Source organism: Rhinichthys klamathensis, unplaced genomic scaffold (assembly GCF_029890125.1).
Source record: "Rhinichthys klamathensis goyatoka isolate OS25496 unplaced genomic scaffold, OSU_Roscu_1.1 h1tg000041l_1, whole genome shotgun sequence".
Taxonomy (NCBI): Eukaryota; Metazoa; Chordata; class Actinopteri; order Cypriniformes; family Leuciscidae; genus Rhinichthys; species Rhinichthys klamathensis.
The window spans coordinates 308,167-323,774 of NW_026606588.1; the positions used below are offsets into that span (position 1 = coordinate 308,167).

The 15,608-nt window shown below is 42.6% G+C and overlaps 1 protein-coding gene across 1 annotated transcript; it reads right to left on the reverse strand.

Moving 5' to 3' along the window:
- Window positions 1-372: 372 nt before the first annotated feature.
- Window positions 373-14,711, reverse strand: adprhl1 (ADP-ribosylhydrolase like 1). Its single transcript, XM_056246987.1, has 7 exons — window positions 14,507-14,711; window positions 9,635-9,799; window positions 8,692-8,817; window positions 7,737-7,877; window positions 2,176-2,300; window positions 1,741-1,873; window positions 373-791 (listed from the first exon to the last, which is right to left on the reverse strand). Exons 1-7 carry the CDS (start codon window positions 14,709-14,711, stop codon window positions 634-636), a joined length of 1,053 nt encoding a protein of 350 aa, XP_056102962.1. The 3' UTR covers window positions 373-633.
- Between the last annotated feature and the right edge of the window lie 897 nt (window positions 14,712-15,608).

Sequence of the window (15,608 nt, forward strand, 5' to 3'; positions counted from 1 at the left end):
GCTGTGCACATTATCTAGAGTTGTTGATGAAGCCAATTAAAAGTCTTTAATTAAGATTCTGGGGAAAGTGTTTTATGTTCAGTGAGTCAGTGAAGGGAAGAGCTCATAAATAAGACTTCAAATGAATCTTTAATCTCTGAATGAATGAACTGAGCAGTGTCAGTCACTGGACTAGCCCCGCCCACCACCGCTCTGACCACACCCCTTCTCCCGTAAACTCCTTTAACTGGTATAATAAGACATATTTGATATGCTAATAAACAAGAGAAACCATTTTTATTAGATTTAATGATGTTTAAACAGCCAGCCGATCACAGTCAGAGAGTTTACAGCAGGGAAGAGTTTGGCGCCTCACTCAAGTAACTCAGATTTGTTAGATTGGGTTAGGTTTAATTTGTTCACATTGGTTAACTAATTCACTAACAATGGAAAATACTTCTAAAGCATTTATCTTATTAACTTCAGCATTTACTAATACATTAATAAAATCAAAAGTTGTATCTGTAAATATTATTTAGTGGACCGCATGCAGAAAGATAACTTTTATTACGTTAGTATATTTTCCAACACTGCATGTGTAGTATAATCATGTGTGTTTAACTCTAGGCGTGTGACGGACAGACTCGTCCAGCTTTACTTCTCTACTGACGCCGCTCGGTACAGCTGGCCTCCCAGATCCTCCAGTTTCTCCCTTTTGTCCAGATCCTGATAGAGTCCGACTGGAACCGGACTGATTCCGTAGAGCAAACCGAACAGAGATCCGGCGATCAGACCCGTCGCACTGCCCTCGCCTGCAAGACACGGGTCAGTGAACCTCTAAAGCTGCTGCCCTGAGGGATTCTGGGTAATAACTGATGTACATTCTGGCTATTACTTATTACATTCATTTAAGCCTCTGGTGCTCTTCGGTCACTTTTGACCGAAATTTTTTAATTGGAATGATATGAAACTTGGTAAAGGTTTTTGCACTCGCTGTGTGAACACAAACAAAAAATAATGGACATGATCTGAACCGGTTAAATGGTCCTGAAAACATCAGTCACGCTTGTGCTGCTCGCGCATTGGAAATGAGTGAGAGTTTCCTCTAGTGGAAGCGTTTGGAACTGCAGCCGAACACACTCTCACTGACGCTCATTTACTGAGAGATCAGCCTCAAATATTGAACACAACTTGTTTAGATTTATGGCTTTGATTTTCTCACATTTTTAGAGTAAAAAATGCTTTTGAAAATGTATATTTCATAAAAAAAATAAAAATAGTGTTTTTGCACATTTTTCATAACAATATGGAAAAATGTGAAAAGCGCTATATAAATGTAACAAATTAATTCATTATTATAATAAAAGTAAAATTCTGTAACTTTTTTTAAGTTCACTTTTTAAAACTTTTTCACTTCAGCAATAATCTGCCGGGTGTCGTCTTTGAGAAGAGATCAAACTTCAGTGGTAAAGCCACAGTTTACCACAGTTTACGCTGGAAATTAAATGTTCAGGTCTATGCTCAAAAAGTGAATAAATGGATTATAAATACAGCGTAAATATAATTTAGTGCCATAAAATCCCCTAAAAATACAAAATATGAAATAAAAAACATTATCGAACTACAATAGTACATTAATTTCATTAAAATAAAATATAAAATGTCTGTGATTTGCGCGACACGCGAGAGCACCGAGGCTTAAGGCCGCATGTGAAGCCCTGAGCCTGAGCTCTGTGCGCCGCGAGTCGAGACGCGCCTGACCTGCGTGGAACACGGCCCGCTTACACAGCTCGTCCCAGCTGGAGCCGGCGCCGAGCAGAGCGTCGTACGCGATCATGGGGGCGTCGTGACCCCTGCGACCCGGGCAGCCTTCAGAACTCCAGCGCTTGTACATCTGCACACACACACACACACATCAGTACTAGAACATTTGAACACACACACACATCAGTACTGGAACATCTGAACACACACACACACACATCAGTACTAGAACATCTGAACACACACACACACACACACACATCAGTACTAGAACATCTGAACACACACACACACACACACACACACACACACACGCATCAGTACTAGAACATCTGCACACACACACACACACACACACACACACACACACACACAGCTATCATAATTATGATTTTTCTTATTGTGATTAATCCAGATGTGTGTGTGTTTGACCTTGTCTGTCTCTTCTGCGTCGTATCGCTCCGGGATCGTGGCTTTCCTCTCTCCGTCTTCGATCCCTCTCTCCTCCAGATAAAACTGCCACTTGGCCTCGAAGTAAAACCACTTCTCCTGGTATTCTGGACAGCAGGAAACACTCATCAGACCAGTGGCGGAGAGCGCATTACAAGTAACTTTACTGTACACTACTGCACTCTACTGTACTCTACTGTACTCTACTGTACTCTACTGTACTCTACTGTACTCTACTGTACTATACTGCACTCTACTGCACTCTACTGCGCTCTACTGTACTCTACTGTCCTCTTCTGCACTCTACTGTACTCTACTGCACTCTACTGTACACTACTGCACTCTACTGTCCTCTACTGTACACTACTGTCCTCTACTGCACTCTACTGTACACTACTGTACTCTACTGCACTCTACTGTCCTCTACTGTACACTACTGTACTCTACTGTACTCTACTGTCCTCTACTGTACACTACTGTCCTCTACTGCACTCTACTGTCCTCTACTGTACACTACTGTACTCTACTGTACTCTACTGTACTCTACTGTCCTCTACTGTACTCTACTGTACTCTACTGTACTATACTGCACTCTACTGCACTCTACTGCGCTCTACTGTACTCTACTGTCCTCTTCTGCACTCTACTGTACTCTACTGCACTCTACTGTCCTCTACTGTCCTCTACTGCACTCTACTGTCCTCTACTGTCCTCTACTGTACACTACTGTCCTCTACTGTCCTCTTCTGCACTCTACTGTACTCTACTGCACTCTACTGTCCTCTACTGTCCTCTACTGTACACTACTGTCCTCTTCTGCACTCTACTGTACTCTACTGCACTCTACTGTCCTTTACTGTACACTACTGTCCTCTACTGTACTCTACTGCACTCTACTGTCCTCTACTGTACACTACTGTCCTCTACTGTCCTCTTCTGCACTCTACTGTACTCTACTGCACTCTACTGTACACTACTGTCCTCTACTGTCCTCTACTGTACACTACTGTCCTCTTCTGCACTCTACTGTACTCTACTGCACTCTACTGTACACTACTGTACTCTACTGTACTCTACTGTCCTCTTCTGCACTCTACTGTCCTCTTCTGCACTCTACTGTACTCTACTGCACTCTACTGTACTCTACTGCACTCTACTGTCCTCTACTGTACACTACTGTACTCTACTGCACTCTACTGTACTCTACTGCACTCTACTGTACACTACTGTACTCTACTGTACTCTACTGTCCTCTTCTGCACTCTACTGTCCTCTTCTGCACTCTACTGTACTCTACTGCTCTCTACTGCACTCTACTGTCCTCTACTGTACACTACTGTCCTCTACTGTACACTACTGTACTCTACTGCACTCTACTGTCCTCTACTGTACACTACTGTCCTCTACTGTACTCTACTGTACTCTACTGTACTCTACTGCACTCTACTGTCCTCTACTGTACACTACTGTCCTCTACTGTACTCTACTGCACTCTACTGTCCTCTACTGTACTCTACTGCACTCTACTGTACTCTACTGTACACTACTGTACTCTACTGTACTCTACTGTCCTCTTCTGCACTCTACTGTCCTCTTCTGCACTCTACTGTACTCTACTGTACACTACTGTACTCTACTGTACTCTACTGCACTCTACTGTACACTACTGTACTCTACTGTACTCTACTGTACTCTACTGCACTCTACTGTCCTCTACTGTACTCTACTGCACTCTACTGTACTCTACTGTACACTACTGTACTCTACTGTACTCTACTGCACTCTACTGTCCTCTACTGTACTCTACTGCACTCTACTGTCCTCTACTGTCCTCTTCTGCACTCTACTGTCCTCTACTGTACTCTACTGCACTCTACTGTACTCTACTGTACACTACTGTCCTCTACTGTACTCTACTGCACTCTACTGTCCTCTACTGTACTCTACTGCACTCTACTGTACTCTACTGTACACTACTGTACTCTACTGTACTCTACTGTCCTCTTCTGCACTCTACTGTCCTCTTCTGCACTCTACTGTACTCTACTGTACACTACTGTACTCTACTGTCCTCTTCTGCACTCTACTGTACTCTACTGCACTCTACTGTACACTACTGCACTCTACTGTCCTCTACTGTACACTACTGTCCTCTACTGCACTCTACTGTCCTCTACTGTACACTACTGTACTCTACTGTACTCTACTGTACTCTACTGTCCTCTACTGTACTCTACTGTACTCTACTGTACTATACTGCACTCTACTGCACTCTACTGCGCTCTACTGTACTCTACTGTCCTCTTCTGCACTCTACTGTACTCTACTGCACTCTACTGTCCTCTACTGTCCTCTACTGCACTCTACTGTCCTCTACTGTCCTCTACTGTACACTACTGTCCTCTACTGTCCTCTTCTGCACTCTACTGTACTCTACTGCACTCTACTGTCCTCTACTGTCCTCTACTGTACACTACTGTCCTCTTCTGCACTCTACTGTACTCTACTGCACTCTACTGTCCTTTACTGTACACTACTGTCCTCTACTGTACTCTACTGCACTCTACTGTCCTCTACTGTACACTACTGTCCTCTACTGTCCTCTTCTGCACTCTACTGTACTCTACTGCACTCTACTGTACACTACTGTCCTCTACTGTCCTCTACTGTACACTACTGTCCTCTTCTGCACTCTACTGTACTCTACTGCACTCTACTGTACACTACTGTACTCTACTGTACTCTACTGTCCTCTTCTGCACTCTACTGTCCTCTTCTGCACTCTACTGTACTCTACTGCACTCTACTGTACTCTACTGCACTCTACTGTCCTCTACTGTACACTACTGTACTCTACTGCACTCTACTGTACTCTACTGCACTCTACTGTACACTACTGTACTCTACTGTACTCTACTGTCCTCTTCTGCACTCTACTGTCCTCTTCTGCACTCTACTGTACTCTACTGCTCTCTACTGCACTCTACTGTCCTCTACTGTACACTACTGTCCTCTACTGTACACTACTGTACTCTACTGCACTCTACTGTCCTCTACTGTACACTACTGTCCTCTACTGTACTCTACTGTACTCTACTGTACTCTACTGCACTCTACTGTCCTCTACTGTACACTACTGTCCTCTACTGTACTCTACTGCACTCTACTGTCCTCTACTGTACTCTACTGCACTCTACTGTACTCTACTGTACACTACTGTACTCTACTGTACTCTACTGTCCTCTTCTGCACTCTACTGTCCTCTTCTGCACTCTACTGTACTCTACTGTACACTACTGTACTCTACTGTACTCTACTGCACTCTACTGTACACTACTGTACTCTACTGTACTCTACTGTCCTCTTCTGCACTCTACTGTACACTACTGTACTCTACTGTACTCTACTGCACTCTACTGTACACTACTGTACTCTACTGTACACTACTGTACTCTACTGCACTCTACTGTACTCTACTGCACTATACTGTACACTACTGTACTCTACTGTACACTACTGTACTCTACTGTCCCCTACTGTACTCTACTGCACTCTACTGTACTCTACTGCACTCTACTGTACACTACTGTACTCTACTGCACTCTACTGTACACTACTGTACTCTACTGTCCTCTACTGTACTCTACTGCACTCCACTGTACTCTACTGCACTCTACTGTACACTACTGTACTCTACTGTACTCTACTGCACTCTACTGTACTCTACTGCACTCTACTGTACACTACTGTACTCTACTGTACACTACTGTACTCTACTGTCCTCTACTGTACTCTACTGCACTCTACTGTACACTACTGTACTCTACTGTACACTACTGTACTCTACTGTACTCTACTGTACTCTACTGCACTCTACTGTACACTACTGTACTCTACTGTACTCTACTGCACTCTACTGTACTCTACTGCACTCTACTGTACACTACTGTACTCTACTGTACTCTACTGCACTCTACTGTACACCACTGTACTCTACTGTACTCTACTGTCCTCTACTGTCCTCTACTGTACTCTACTGCACTCTACTGTCCTCTACTGTACTCTACTGCACTCTACTGTCCTCTTCTGCACTCTACTGTACTCTACTGCACTCTACTGTACACTACTGTACTCTACTGTACACTACTGTACTCTTCTGTACTCTACTGTACACTACTGTCCTCTTCTGCACTCTACTGTCCTCTTCTGCACTCTACTGTACTCTACTGCACTCTACTGTACACTACTGTACTCTACTGTACTCTACTGTACACTACTGTACACTGCTGCACTCTACTGTACTCTACTGTACACTACTGCACACTGCTGTACTCTACTGTACTCTACTGTACACTACTGCACACTGCTGTACTCTACTGTTCTCTACTGTACTCTACTGTTCTCTACTGCACTCTACTGTACTCTACTGCACACTACTGTACTCTACTGTACACTACTGTACTCTACTGTACTCTACTGTACACTACTGTACACTGCTGCACTCTACTGTACTCTACTGTACACTACTGCACACTGCTGCACTCTACTGTACTCTACTGTACACTACTGCACACTGCTGTACTCTACTGTTCTCTACTGTACTCTACTGTTCTCTACTGCACTCTACTGTACTCTACTGCACACTACCGTACTCTACTGTACACTACTGTTCTCTACTGTACTCCACTGTTCGCTACGGTACTCTACTGTACACTACTGTACACTACTGTTCTCTACTGTACTCTACTGTTCTCTACTGTACTCTACTGTACTCTACTGTACTCCACTGTTCGCTACGGTACTCTACTGCACACTACCGTACTCTACTGTACACTACTGTTCTCTACTGTACTCCACTGTTCGCTACGGTACTCTACTGTACACTACTGTACTCTACTGTACACTACTGTTCTCTACTGTACTCTACTGTTCTCTACTGTACTCTACTGTACTCTACTGTACTCCACTGTTCGCTACGGTACTCTACTGTACACTACTGTACTCTACTGTACACTACTGTTCTCTACTGTACTCTACTGTTCTCTACTGTACTCTACTGTACTCTACTGTACTCCACTGTTCGCTACGGTACTCTACTGTTCTCCACTGTATTCTACTGTATTCTACTGTACTCTACTGTACTCTACGGTACTCTACTGTTCTCCACTGTATTCTACTGTATTCTACTGTACTCTACTGTACTCTACGGTACTCTACTGTTCTCCACTGTATTCTACTGTATTCTACTGTACTCCACTGTATTCTACTGTTCTCTACTGTATTCTACTGTACTCCACATCTTCTGTACACTTTTGGTATGAAAGGGCCTTAACGTTTGCAAAAATTATAACTTTTTTAGTTGTTATTAAAAAACAAACAAGCAAGCCCAGCCCAGGTCAGCTGAGAAAAAGTAATGCAAAAGTAATATAACGCATTATTTTTCATAAAAAGTAACTAAGTAACGCAATATTGTAATGCATTACTTTTCAAAGTAACTTCCCCAACCCTGATCAAGTGTTCTCCGTGTTGCTCTCGCGTCTCACCTGCCATGTGTCGGATGGTTTTCCTGCAGTATTCCTCGGCTCTGGGAATCAGGGTCAAGAGGTCGCGACCCCAGCTCTGCAGAGGTCTGCCCTGGATAGCGAATGAAGCGAAGAGAGCGGTGCAGAGAGAGCCCAGGAACCCTGCGCACAGAACACACACACACACACACACACACACACACACACACACACACACACACACCCGCACACACACACACATCAGTGAAGGAGTGAGGGACGCTGGTCCTTGTGAGGTCATGCTCACCTGTAGGTTTGGGAAGCGATGACTTGAGGCCAGGAATCGGATACTTCTTATAAAATTTAAATTTCGATTCCTCTTATCGATTCCTTTGTGAGCATTTCAATATGAGTTTTCAAGCGTGAGACTCTGTGTTCAGTGCAGGCGTGAGTAACTATAGAGCAGCTCTTAAAGTGACAGCGCTGATATTCCTGCTGCCGTCTCTATAATAACACTAATCACACAACACAACACAGAGAAGATTCACTCGTTCTTCACTGAATAACTAAGTATATTTGTAATGTATATTTTATTTATAAAGTGCAGTGTTATTGTACATTTGATTACAGTTTCTGAACCTGAATAACTAAAAATCTTAAAACACTGTTTATTTCAATCGTGTCTTTGTTTAGTTGTATCTACCCATTGCGATTGCTAATTTTTTATCTGTTCTTTTTTAATTACTGAGTGTTTATTGTCTTTAATAATGCTTGAAATGTATATTAGTTCGGCTAGTTGCTTTCTATGGTGTTTTTAAACCACAGGCAAAGTGTTCTTTAGCCTGTTGATTTCTGTTTATGATATTCAGCTACAATTAAATGTTTTGCAATAAGACTAAATGTGAATGATATGTAAGTTTTTTTTTTCCTAATTGGAATCGGAATTAGGAATCGATAAGCAGAATGGTAATGGTTGAGCGACTGAAGCGCTGCGCACCGATGGGGTGATTGTGGGTCATGCGGCCCGTCTCGACGCTGACCTCCACCAGCGTGTCCAGCCGCTCCGGCTGCCAGTAGCGCATCCCCACACACATGGCTTTAGTCGCCGCTCCGTGACCCGACCCTGCAGGAGCAACAGAAGCAGATCTGACCCCGCGCTTCTGCACACACACACATCGCAGCCTCCCTCGGCAGCTTCACCACAAACGCTTTTTTAAATGTAGTGTTCATCAGAGGGGTCCAAGACCCCAGGACTTTTTTCGCACTTGAACCACGAATACACACAAATTTTTTTATGGATTTGAGGAGTGTTGTGGTTGAAATAAAAAAAAGTAACAAATCGGGTCAATCTGAGCCCCTTAGGAATAAGTGGAATGCTTCAGTACACACAGACAAACCTAAAAATGCTAAAACTTTACCAATAAAGACTGTATAATGTGTAGATGTGTGTGTGAGCGCACACTGAAGAGAAACTGGCTTTAGGACCCAGCGGTACAGCTCCTCTGCTCCATATAGAGCTATAAGCCCATCTAGAGGCATCAAATATCATGTGTTATTATTATATTCCACAAGAGGTCAAAGACTCCCAGTGTAAGATATTTAGAGCTGAATTAAAAGGGTTATGCATGAAATTGTGAGTTATTTTGAAAGAATGTGAGGAATGTGCTTAAATTACTATTAATTTATTATTTATTGATCAAATCTAGTAATTTAAAGGCAAATAAAAATAAAAAATAACCAAAAATCTCCCCCCAAAAATTAAAAAATATAAATAATATTATCAAAATGAAATAAAATATCCTTTCTGGACAAAAAAAAGAAAAAAGTGTAATTCCAGGGCTGTGTGTCAGGATGAGTCACGGAGCGCGAGGATGATGAGGCTGATGTTGTGTGTGTGTGTGTGAGTGAGTGAGTGTGTGAGTGTGTGTGTGTTGGCGAACCCTTCTCGTTGAACGGCGTGTGCCAGGCTAACAGGAAGTTGTTGGGCTTGAGGTTTGCGCATCCCTGAGCGGTGCTGGGCCCCGGGGCCCGACCCTGCAGACACACCATGGCCTCCACATAGAGCCGCACCAGCTCCCGGTACAGATCCTCCAGACACCAGTAATCTGAGGACACACACACACACTCGATCAAATCCCACGGCTGCTGGAGCACGACTGGCATCCGCAGCGGTAGTCATGTGTCAGGACTAGTTTAGCCGTGATTAACCGCAGCTGATTACAGTGTGTGTGTGTGTGTGGATGGAAGGCATTCGAGCGCATTAGGGCTCCTCAGGGGCCGTGACAGCAAACAGATGAAGGCCACACACACACACACACACACACACACACTCTCCTGTCTCCATGAACTGAAGCTCAATTAGCCACTGATTAACTTCTGCAGACTCGGCATTATCGATACATGACACTGACAGTGTTGTGTAACGCATTACTAGTAACTCGAGTTATGTAATCAGATTACTTTTTCAAGTAACTAGTGAAGTAACACATTACTTTTAAATTTACAACAATATATCTGAGTTACTTTTTTTAAATAAGTAGCGCAAGTTACTTTGCTTTCCCAAGGACTGACAGCTCCCCTGTCCTCATGCTGAGAGAAACCGTGTGTGTGAGTGTGTGAGTGTGTGTGTGTGTGTGTGTGTGTGTGTGTGTAAACAGGATGGTTAGTGTAGTTCTAGACTAAATGTGAGCATTGACTAATCTCACTTGCACAAAAAAAGAGTCAGTATTCCTCAAAATGAAAAGTCAGTGAAATGCAAAATCAGAAAACTAAACAAACCTCCAATAATTAATGTTAAATAAAACAAATATTTTAATGCATTTAATCTCACTTTATTGACCAATGCACTTGCTTCTGTCCTTCCATGATTCAGTAAACCATAAGCAGAAATGACTTTAGATTTTTAGTTTTTATTGGTGGTGTTGCACGTTCCTCTCCTGTATTCTTCAGTTCTGCAGAACAGCTGAAAGGTTTGTTCTTAAAAAGTAATTGAGTAACGCAATTAGTAACTGTTTAAGGGAGTAACGCAATGTTGTAATGCTTTACTTTCACAGTAACTTTCAGCCCTGAAGCGGAGAATCTCATGAGTGGCTCATATTTCACTGCAGAACACTATAGAAGTGAGATTGAGCAAGTGACCCCTCCCTCAACTTCTGACTCAACCAATCACATGTGGTGTTAGGGGCGGGGCTATCTGACTGACTGACGTGTGATGAGATTGAGCAAGTGACCCCTCCCTCAACTTCTGATCAGCATAACGGCAAATTATAGAAATATGCATTATTATTGACCCACGTATTTGTTTCTGATCTTGTTTTTATTGGAGAAGTGTTGAACGCATGCGCTCCTGCGTATTCTTGTTTGAGCGGCGCATCTTACACACGTACATATGCATTTCCTTCAACCTTAGTATTTCAATTTTGGTGAGTAAAGGCCTTTACATTTGCCCAAAAATATCACTTTTTTGTTATAAAAAAAAAAGTAACTAAGTAATGCAATTAGTAACTTTTTAACCCTTTAACTGTCTCCCCCTTATAGACATACAAATCACTAGAATGCTTTGGAATATAAACCTGTGGTTGGTCTTGTTTTAAAGAAGACATTTGCCAGATTATTGTAGAAGTGAAATGAAAGTGAAACAGAACAAAAGTTTGAGTATGAAAATGTACAATGTAAAAATATAATTATTTATATTTTATATAAAATACACTCACCTAAAGGATTATTAGGAACACCATACTAATACTGTGTTTGACCCCCTTTCGCCTTCAGAACTGCCTTAATTCTACGTGGCATTGATTCAACAAGGTGCAGAAAGCATTCTTTAGAAATGTTGGCCCATATTGATAGGATAGCATCTTGCAGTTGATGGAGATTTGTGGGATGCACATCCAGGGCACGAAGCTCCCGTTCCACCACATCCCAAAGATGCTCTATTGGGTTGAGATCTGGTGACTGTGGGGGCCATTTTAGTACAGTGAACTCATTGTCATGTTCAAGAAACCAATTTGAAATGATTCGAGCTTTGTGACATGGTGCATTATCCTGCTGGAAGTAGCCATCAGAGGATGGGTACATGGTGGCCATAAAGGGATGGACATGGTCAGAAACAATGCTCAGGTAGGCCGTGGCATTTAAACGATGCCCAATTGGCACTAAGGGGCCTAAAGTGTGCCAGGAAAACATCCCCCACACCATTACACCACCACCACCAGCCTGCACAGTGGTAACAAGGCATGATGGATCCATGTTCTCATTCTGTTTACGCCAAATTCTGACTCTGACATCTGAATGTCTCAACAGAAATCGAGACTCATCAGACCAGGCAACATTTTTCCAGTCTTCAACTGTCCAATTTTGGTGAGCTCTTGCAAATTGTAGCCTCTTTTTCCTATTTGTAGTGGAGATGAGTGGTACCCGGTGGGGTCTTCTGCTGTTGTAGCCCATCCGCCTCAAGGTTGTGCGTGTTGTGGCTTCACAAATGCTTTGCTGCATACCTCGGTTGTAACGAGTGGTTATTTCAGTCAAAGTTGCTCTTCTATCAGCTTGAATCAGTCGGCCCATTCTCCTCTGACCTCTAGCATCAACAAGGCATTTTCGCCCACAGAACTGCCGCTCACTGGATGTTTTTCCCTTTTCACACCATTCTTTGTAAACCCTCGAAATGGTTGTGCGTGAAAATCCCAGTAACTGAGCAGATTGTGAAATACTCAGACCGGCCCGTCTGGCACCAACAACCATGCCACGCTCAAAATTGCTTAAATCACCTTTCTTTCCCATTCTTGACATTCAGTTTGGAGTTCAGGAGATTGTCTTGACCAGGACCACACCCCTAAATGCATTGAAGCAACTGCCATGTGATTGGTTGATTAGATAATTGCATTAATGAGAAATTGAACAGGTGTTCCTAATAATCCTTTAGGTGAGTGTATATATTACGAAATATATTTTACTCTAAAACTGAAAGAAAATGAAAGCCAAAAATCTGAACAAGTTTTAGGTTGACATCTCAATAAATGAGCTTCAGAGAGATTTAATTTGGGCGCAATAACTTTTTCACTAGAAGATGGACAGCCAGACTCCATTAGTGACCACATGCGGGCGCCTCCATTTCCATATGTCTTTTGAGTGATCTGAACCATTTTCATACAATTTATGAAGTAGACATCCTATTCAGAAGTAGTATGGATGGTTTGGCAGTATTTGATTTGAATTCAACCTCTAATAAACGCGTTAAAAGAGCACATATGTGCGTTAAAGCTCGCGCCGCGTCACTAATCGATAATCCATAATACTTTTCTTTATATTTAAAACATTTTCAGACCTTTTTTTCCTCATAAAATTGAATTGTTGTTATCTTTTGAACTCTTGGCATGAAAACAAACTGAAGTTTCTACCAATCTTTCATGTTTATAGCTATTTCAAAATAAAGGCCTAAACACGTCTAATGAATATTAAATATTCTTGTTGCAAATTGATAAATTACTGCTCCTCTGTAATCTATTTGGAAAAAAACAGCCACCGAATATGAAAACTAGAGATTGTAAGCTTTCAAATGATACAGAGTTAGTCAATATTACTTTAGGTTTTTACTAAGATATTATTGTTTTACAAATATAATGGCAACCAGGAACGCAATATTATGCGTTAGTTTTCAAAGCGACTCTGATATAAGACGGGCTGTTTATCTGGGTTAGTCTCAGGGAACTTCTCAGAACATTCTGGAAAAGTTATGAATAAACAAACGCTAATAGACTGTTTTTGTGAAAGGGTTATTTGCGGTTGGACCTCAGGCTCCCGGTGGATCTTCCCTGAAGCCCGTCACGACAGTCCTGTCCCGGAGATTATCGCGTGTCACGGACGGCCAGCTCTATTCTGGGTCTGTTATCAGGTGTGTGTGTGTGTGTGTGTGTGTGAGTGAGTCATGCAGAGGAAAGATCGCTCGCTGTATTATAATCAATCCGCATTTCAGAGGGATTCCACATGCATTCATCCCTATTCCGAGAGCAAACACTAGAGAGAGAGAGAGAGAGAGAGAGAGAGAGAGAGAGAGAGAGAGAGAGAGAGAGAGAGAGAGAGAGAGAGAGAGAGAGAGAGAGAGAGATGTGTGTGTGAGATTACACACGGCACATTTATAGACTTCTCTCACTGACGAGGGGAGAAAACAATGCAATAATGCAATAATTTAAAGCATTGTGTGTCAGAAACATAGTTATTGTTTGTTCATGTTAGTTCACAGTGCATTAACTAACTTTTCATATTACTATGTGAAGATTAACTTTAGTTTAGTTCATTGTTAGTTCACGTTAACTAGTTTATTTAACAAATGAAAGTTTTCCCGAATTAATTCTCTTGAAGTAATTAGTGACACGGATCAGGAGTTTGGGGTCAGAGTCTCTTCTGCTCACCAAGACTGCGTTTACTTGATCAACAATACAGAAAGAACAAGAATATTGTTTTCTATTTTAATGTACTTTAAAATATCATTTATTCCTGTGATCAAAGCAGAATTTTCGGCATCATTACTCCAGTCTTCAGTGTCACATGATCCTTCAGAAATCACTCTAATATGATGATCTGATGATCAAGACACATTTATGATTAATATCAGTGTTGAACAGTGTACAATTTTATTTCAGGATTCTTTGATGAATAGAAAGTTCAAAAGAACAGCATTTATCTGAAACAGAATCTTCCGTAACATTACAAATGTCACTTTTGATCGATGTAATGCATCTTTGCTGAATAGAAGTATTGTTTCTGAGTGTGTGTGTGTGTGTGTGTGTGTGTGTGTGCGCGTGTGCGAGTCCCACCGGTCACCAGGGCCTCAGCTGTGGTCATGTGCATCAGGACCCCGTCGCTGAGGGGCCAGTGCTCCGGCTCCAGCTTCAGCTTCTCCAGGCCCCCGAGGGCCGCCAGCTCCTCCTGGATCCGCGTCCCCGAGGTGTTCGCTTCCCAGCGCAGGCCCAGCGCGTCTCCCAGTCCTCCCAGAACCATGGCAGCCCGGAACTTCTCCATGAGCCGACAGCATCAAATCAAGCTCCGCAAATCTGGATGTGACCTTGCTCCCGCTGAGCTGTGTGTGTGTGTGTGAGAGAGAGGGTGTGTGAGAGAGAGATAGAGAGATGTGTGTGTGAGTGTGTGTGTGTGAGAGAGAGTGTGTGAGAGAGAGAGTGTGTGAGAGAGGGTGTGTGAGAGAGAGATAGAGAGATGTGTGTGTGAGTGTGTGTGTGTGAGAGAGAGAGTGTGAGAAAGAGAGAGATAGAGAGATGTGTGTGTGTGTGTGTGTGTGTGTGTGTGTGTGTGTATGTGTGTGAGGTTCATCATCTGAACTCGCTCCGGACTTTATCAGTGGCTCTGAGCTGAGATCAGGGTCTCCTAAAAAGGCAAGAGCTTCAGTCCCACACACACACACACGCCAGAGACTCGGATCACAGACACACACACACACACACACACACACACACACACACACACACACACACTTCACTCTCTCTGCTCCTGCTCTTATCATCACTGACGGTTATTCTCATTAGAATGAAATCAGTTGCTCTGCCTTTTCAGTTCGACTCCGGTAAGTAACACACACTTCTTGCAAATCTCTCTTCAGTTTAGATGGTCAAAAGTTTGGAGTAACTACAATGTAATTATGTACAAGGCTGTGTTTATTTGATCCACAATAAAACAGTGAAATATTATTGTAGTGCCTTCCAGTAAGTCACTTCGGACGCCTCAGGGGTTTCAATAGATTGTTCGTTTTATTCCAGCATAGTATTTGATTCTCTCGATAAATAAACCAACAAGTAAATAAATTGAAAACCATATGCCTGCTGGCGTCCATGCATTTCCAACGTCCAAAACACAGTTCAACCAGAATCCTCCTTTGTCTGCCTTAATGCCACTAATTGGCACAGG

What these genes read in the sequence shown, in the direction of transcription:
- adprhl1 (XM_056246987.1), bottom strand. Translation starts at nt 14,711, where the DNA reads ATGGAGAAGTTCCGGGCTGCCATGGTTCTGGGAGGACTGGGAGACGCG. An exon ending in GACCCACAATCACCCCATCG is followed by an intron (nt 7,878 to 8,691) that starts GTGCGCAGCGCT and finishes TTCTGTGCGCAG; the next exon opens with GGTTCCTGGGCTCTCTCTGC. An exon ending in GCGGGCCGTGTTCCACGCAG is followed by an intron (nt 792 to 1,740) that starts GTCAGGCGCGTC and finishes CGTGTCTTGCAG; the next exon opens with GCGAGGGCAGTGCGACGGGT.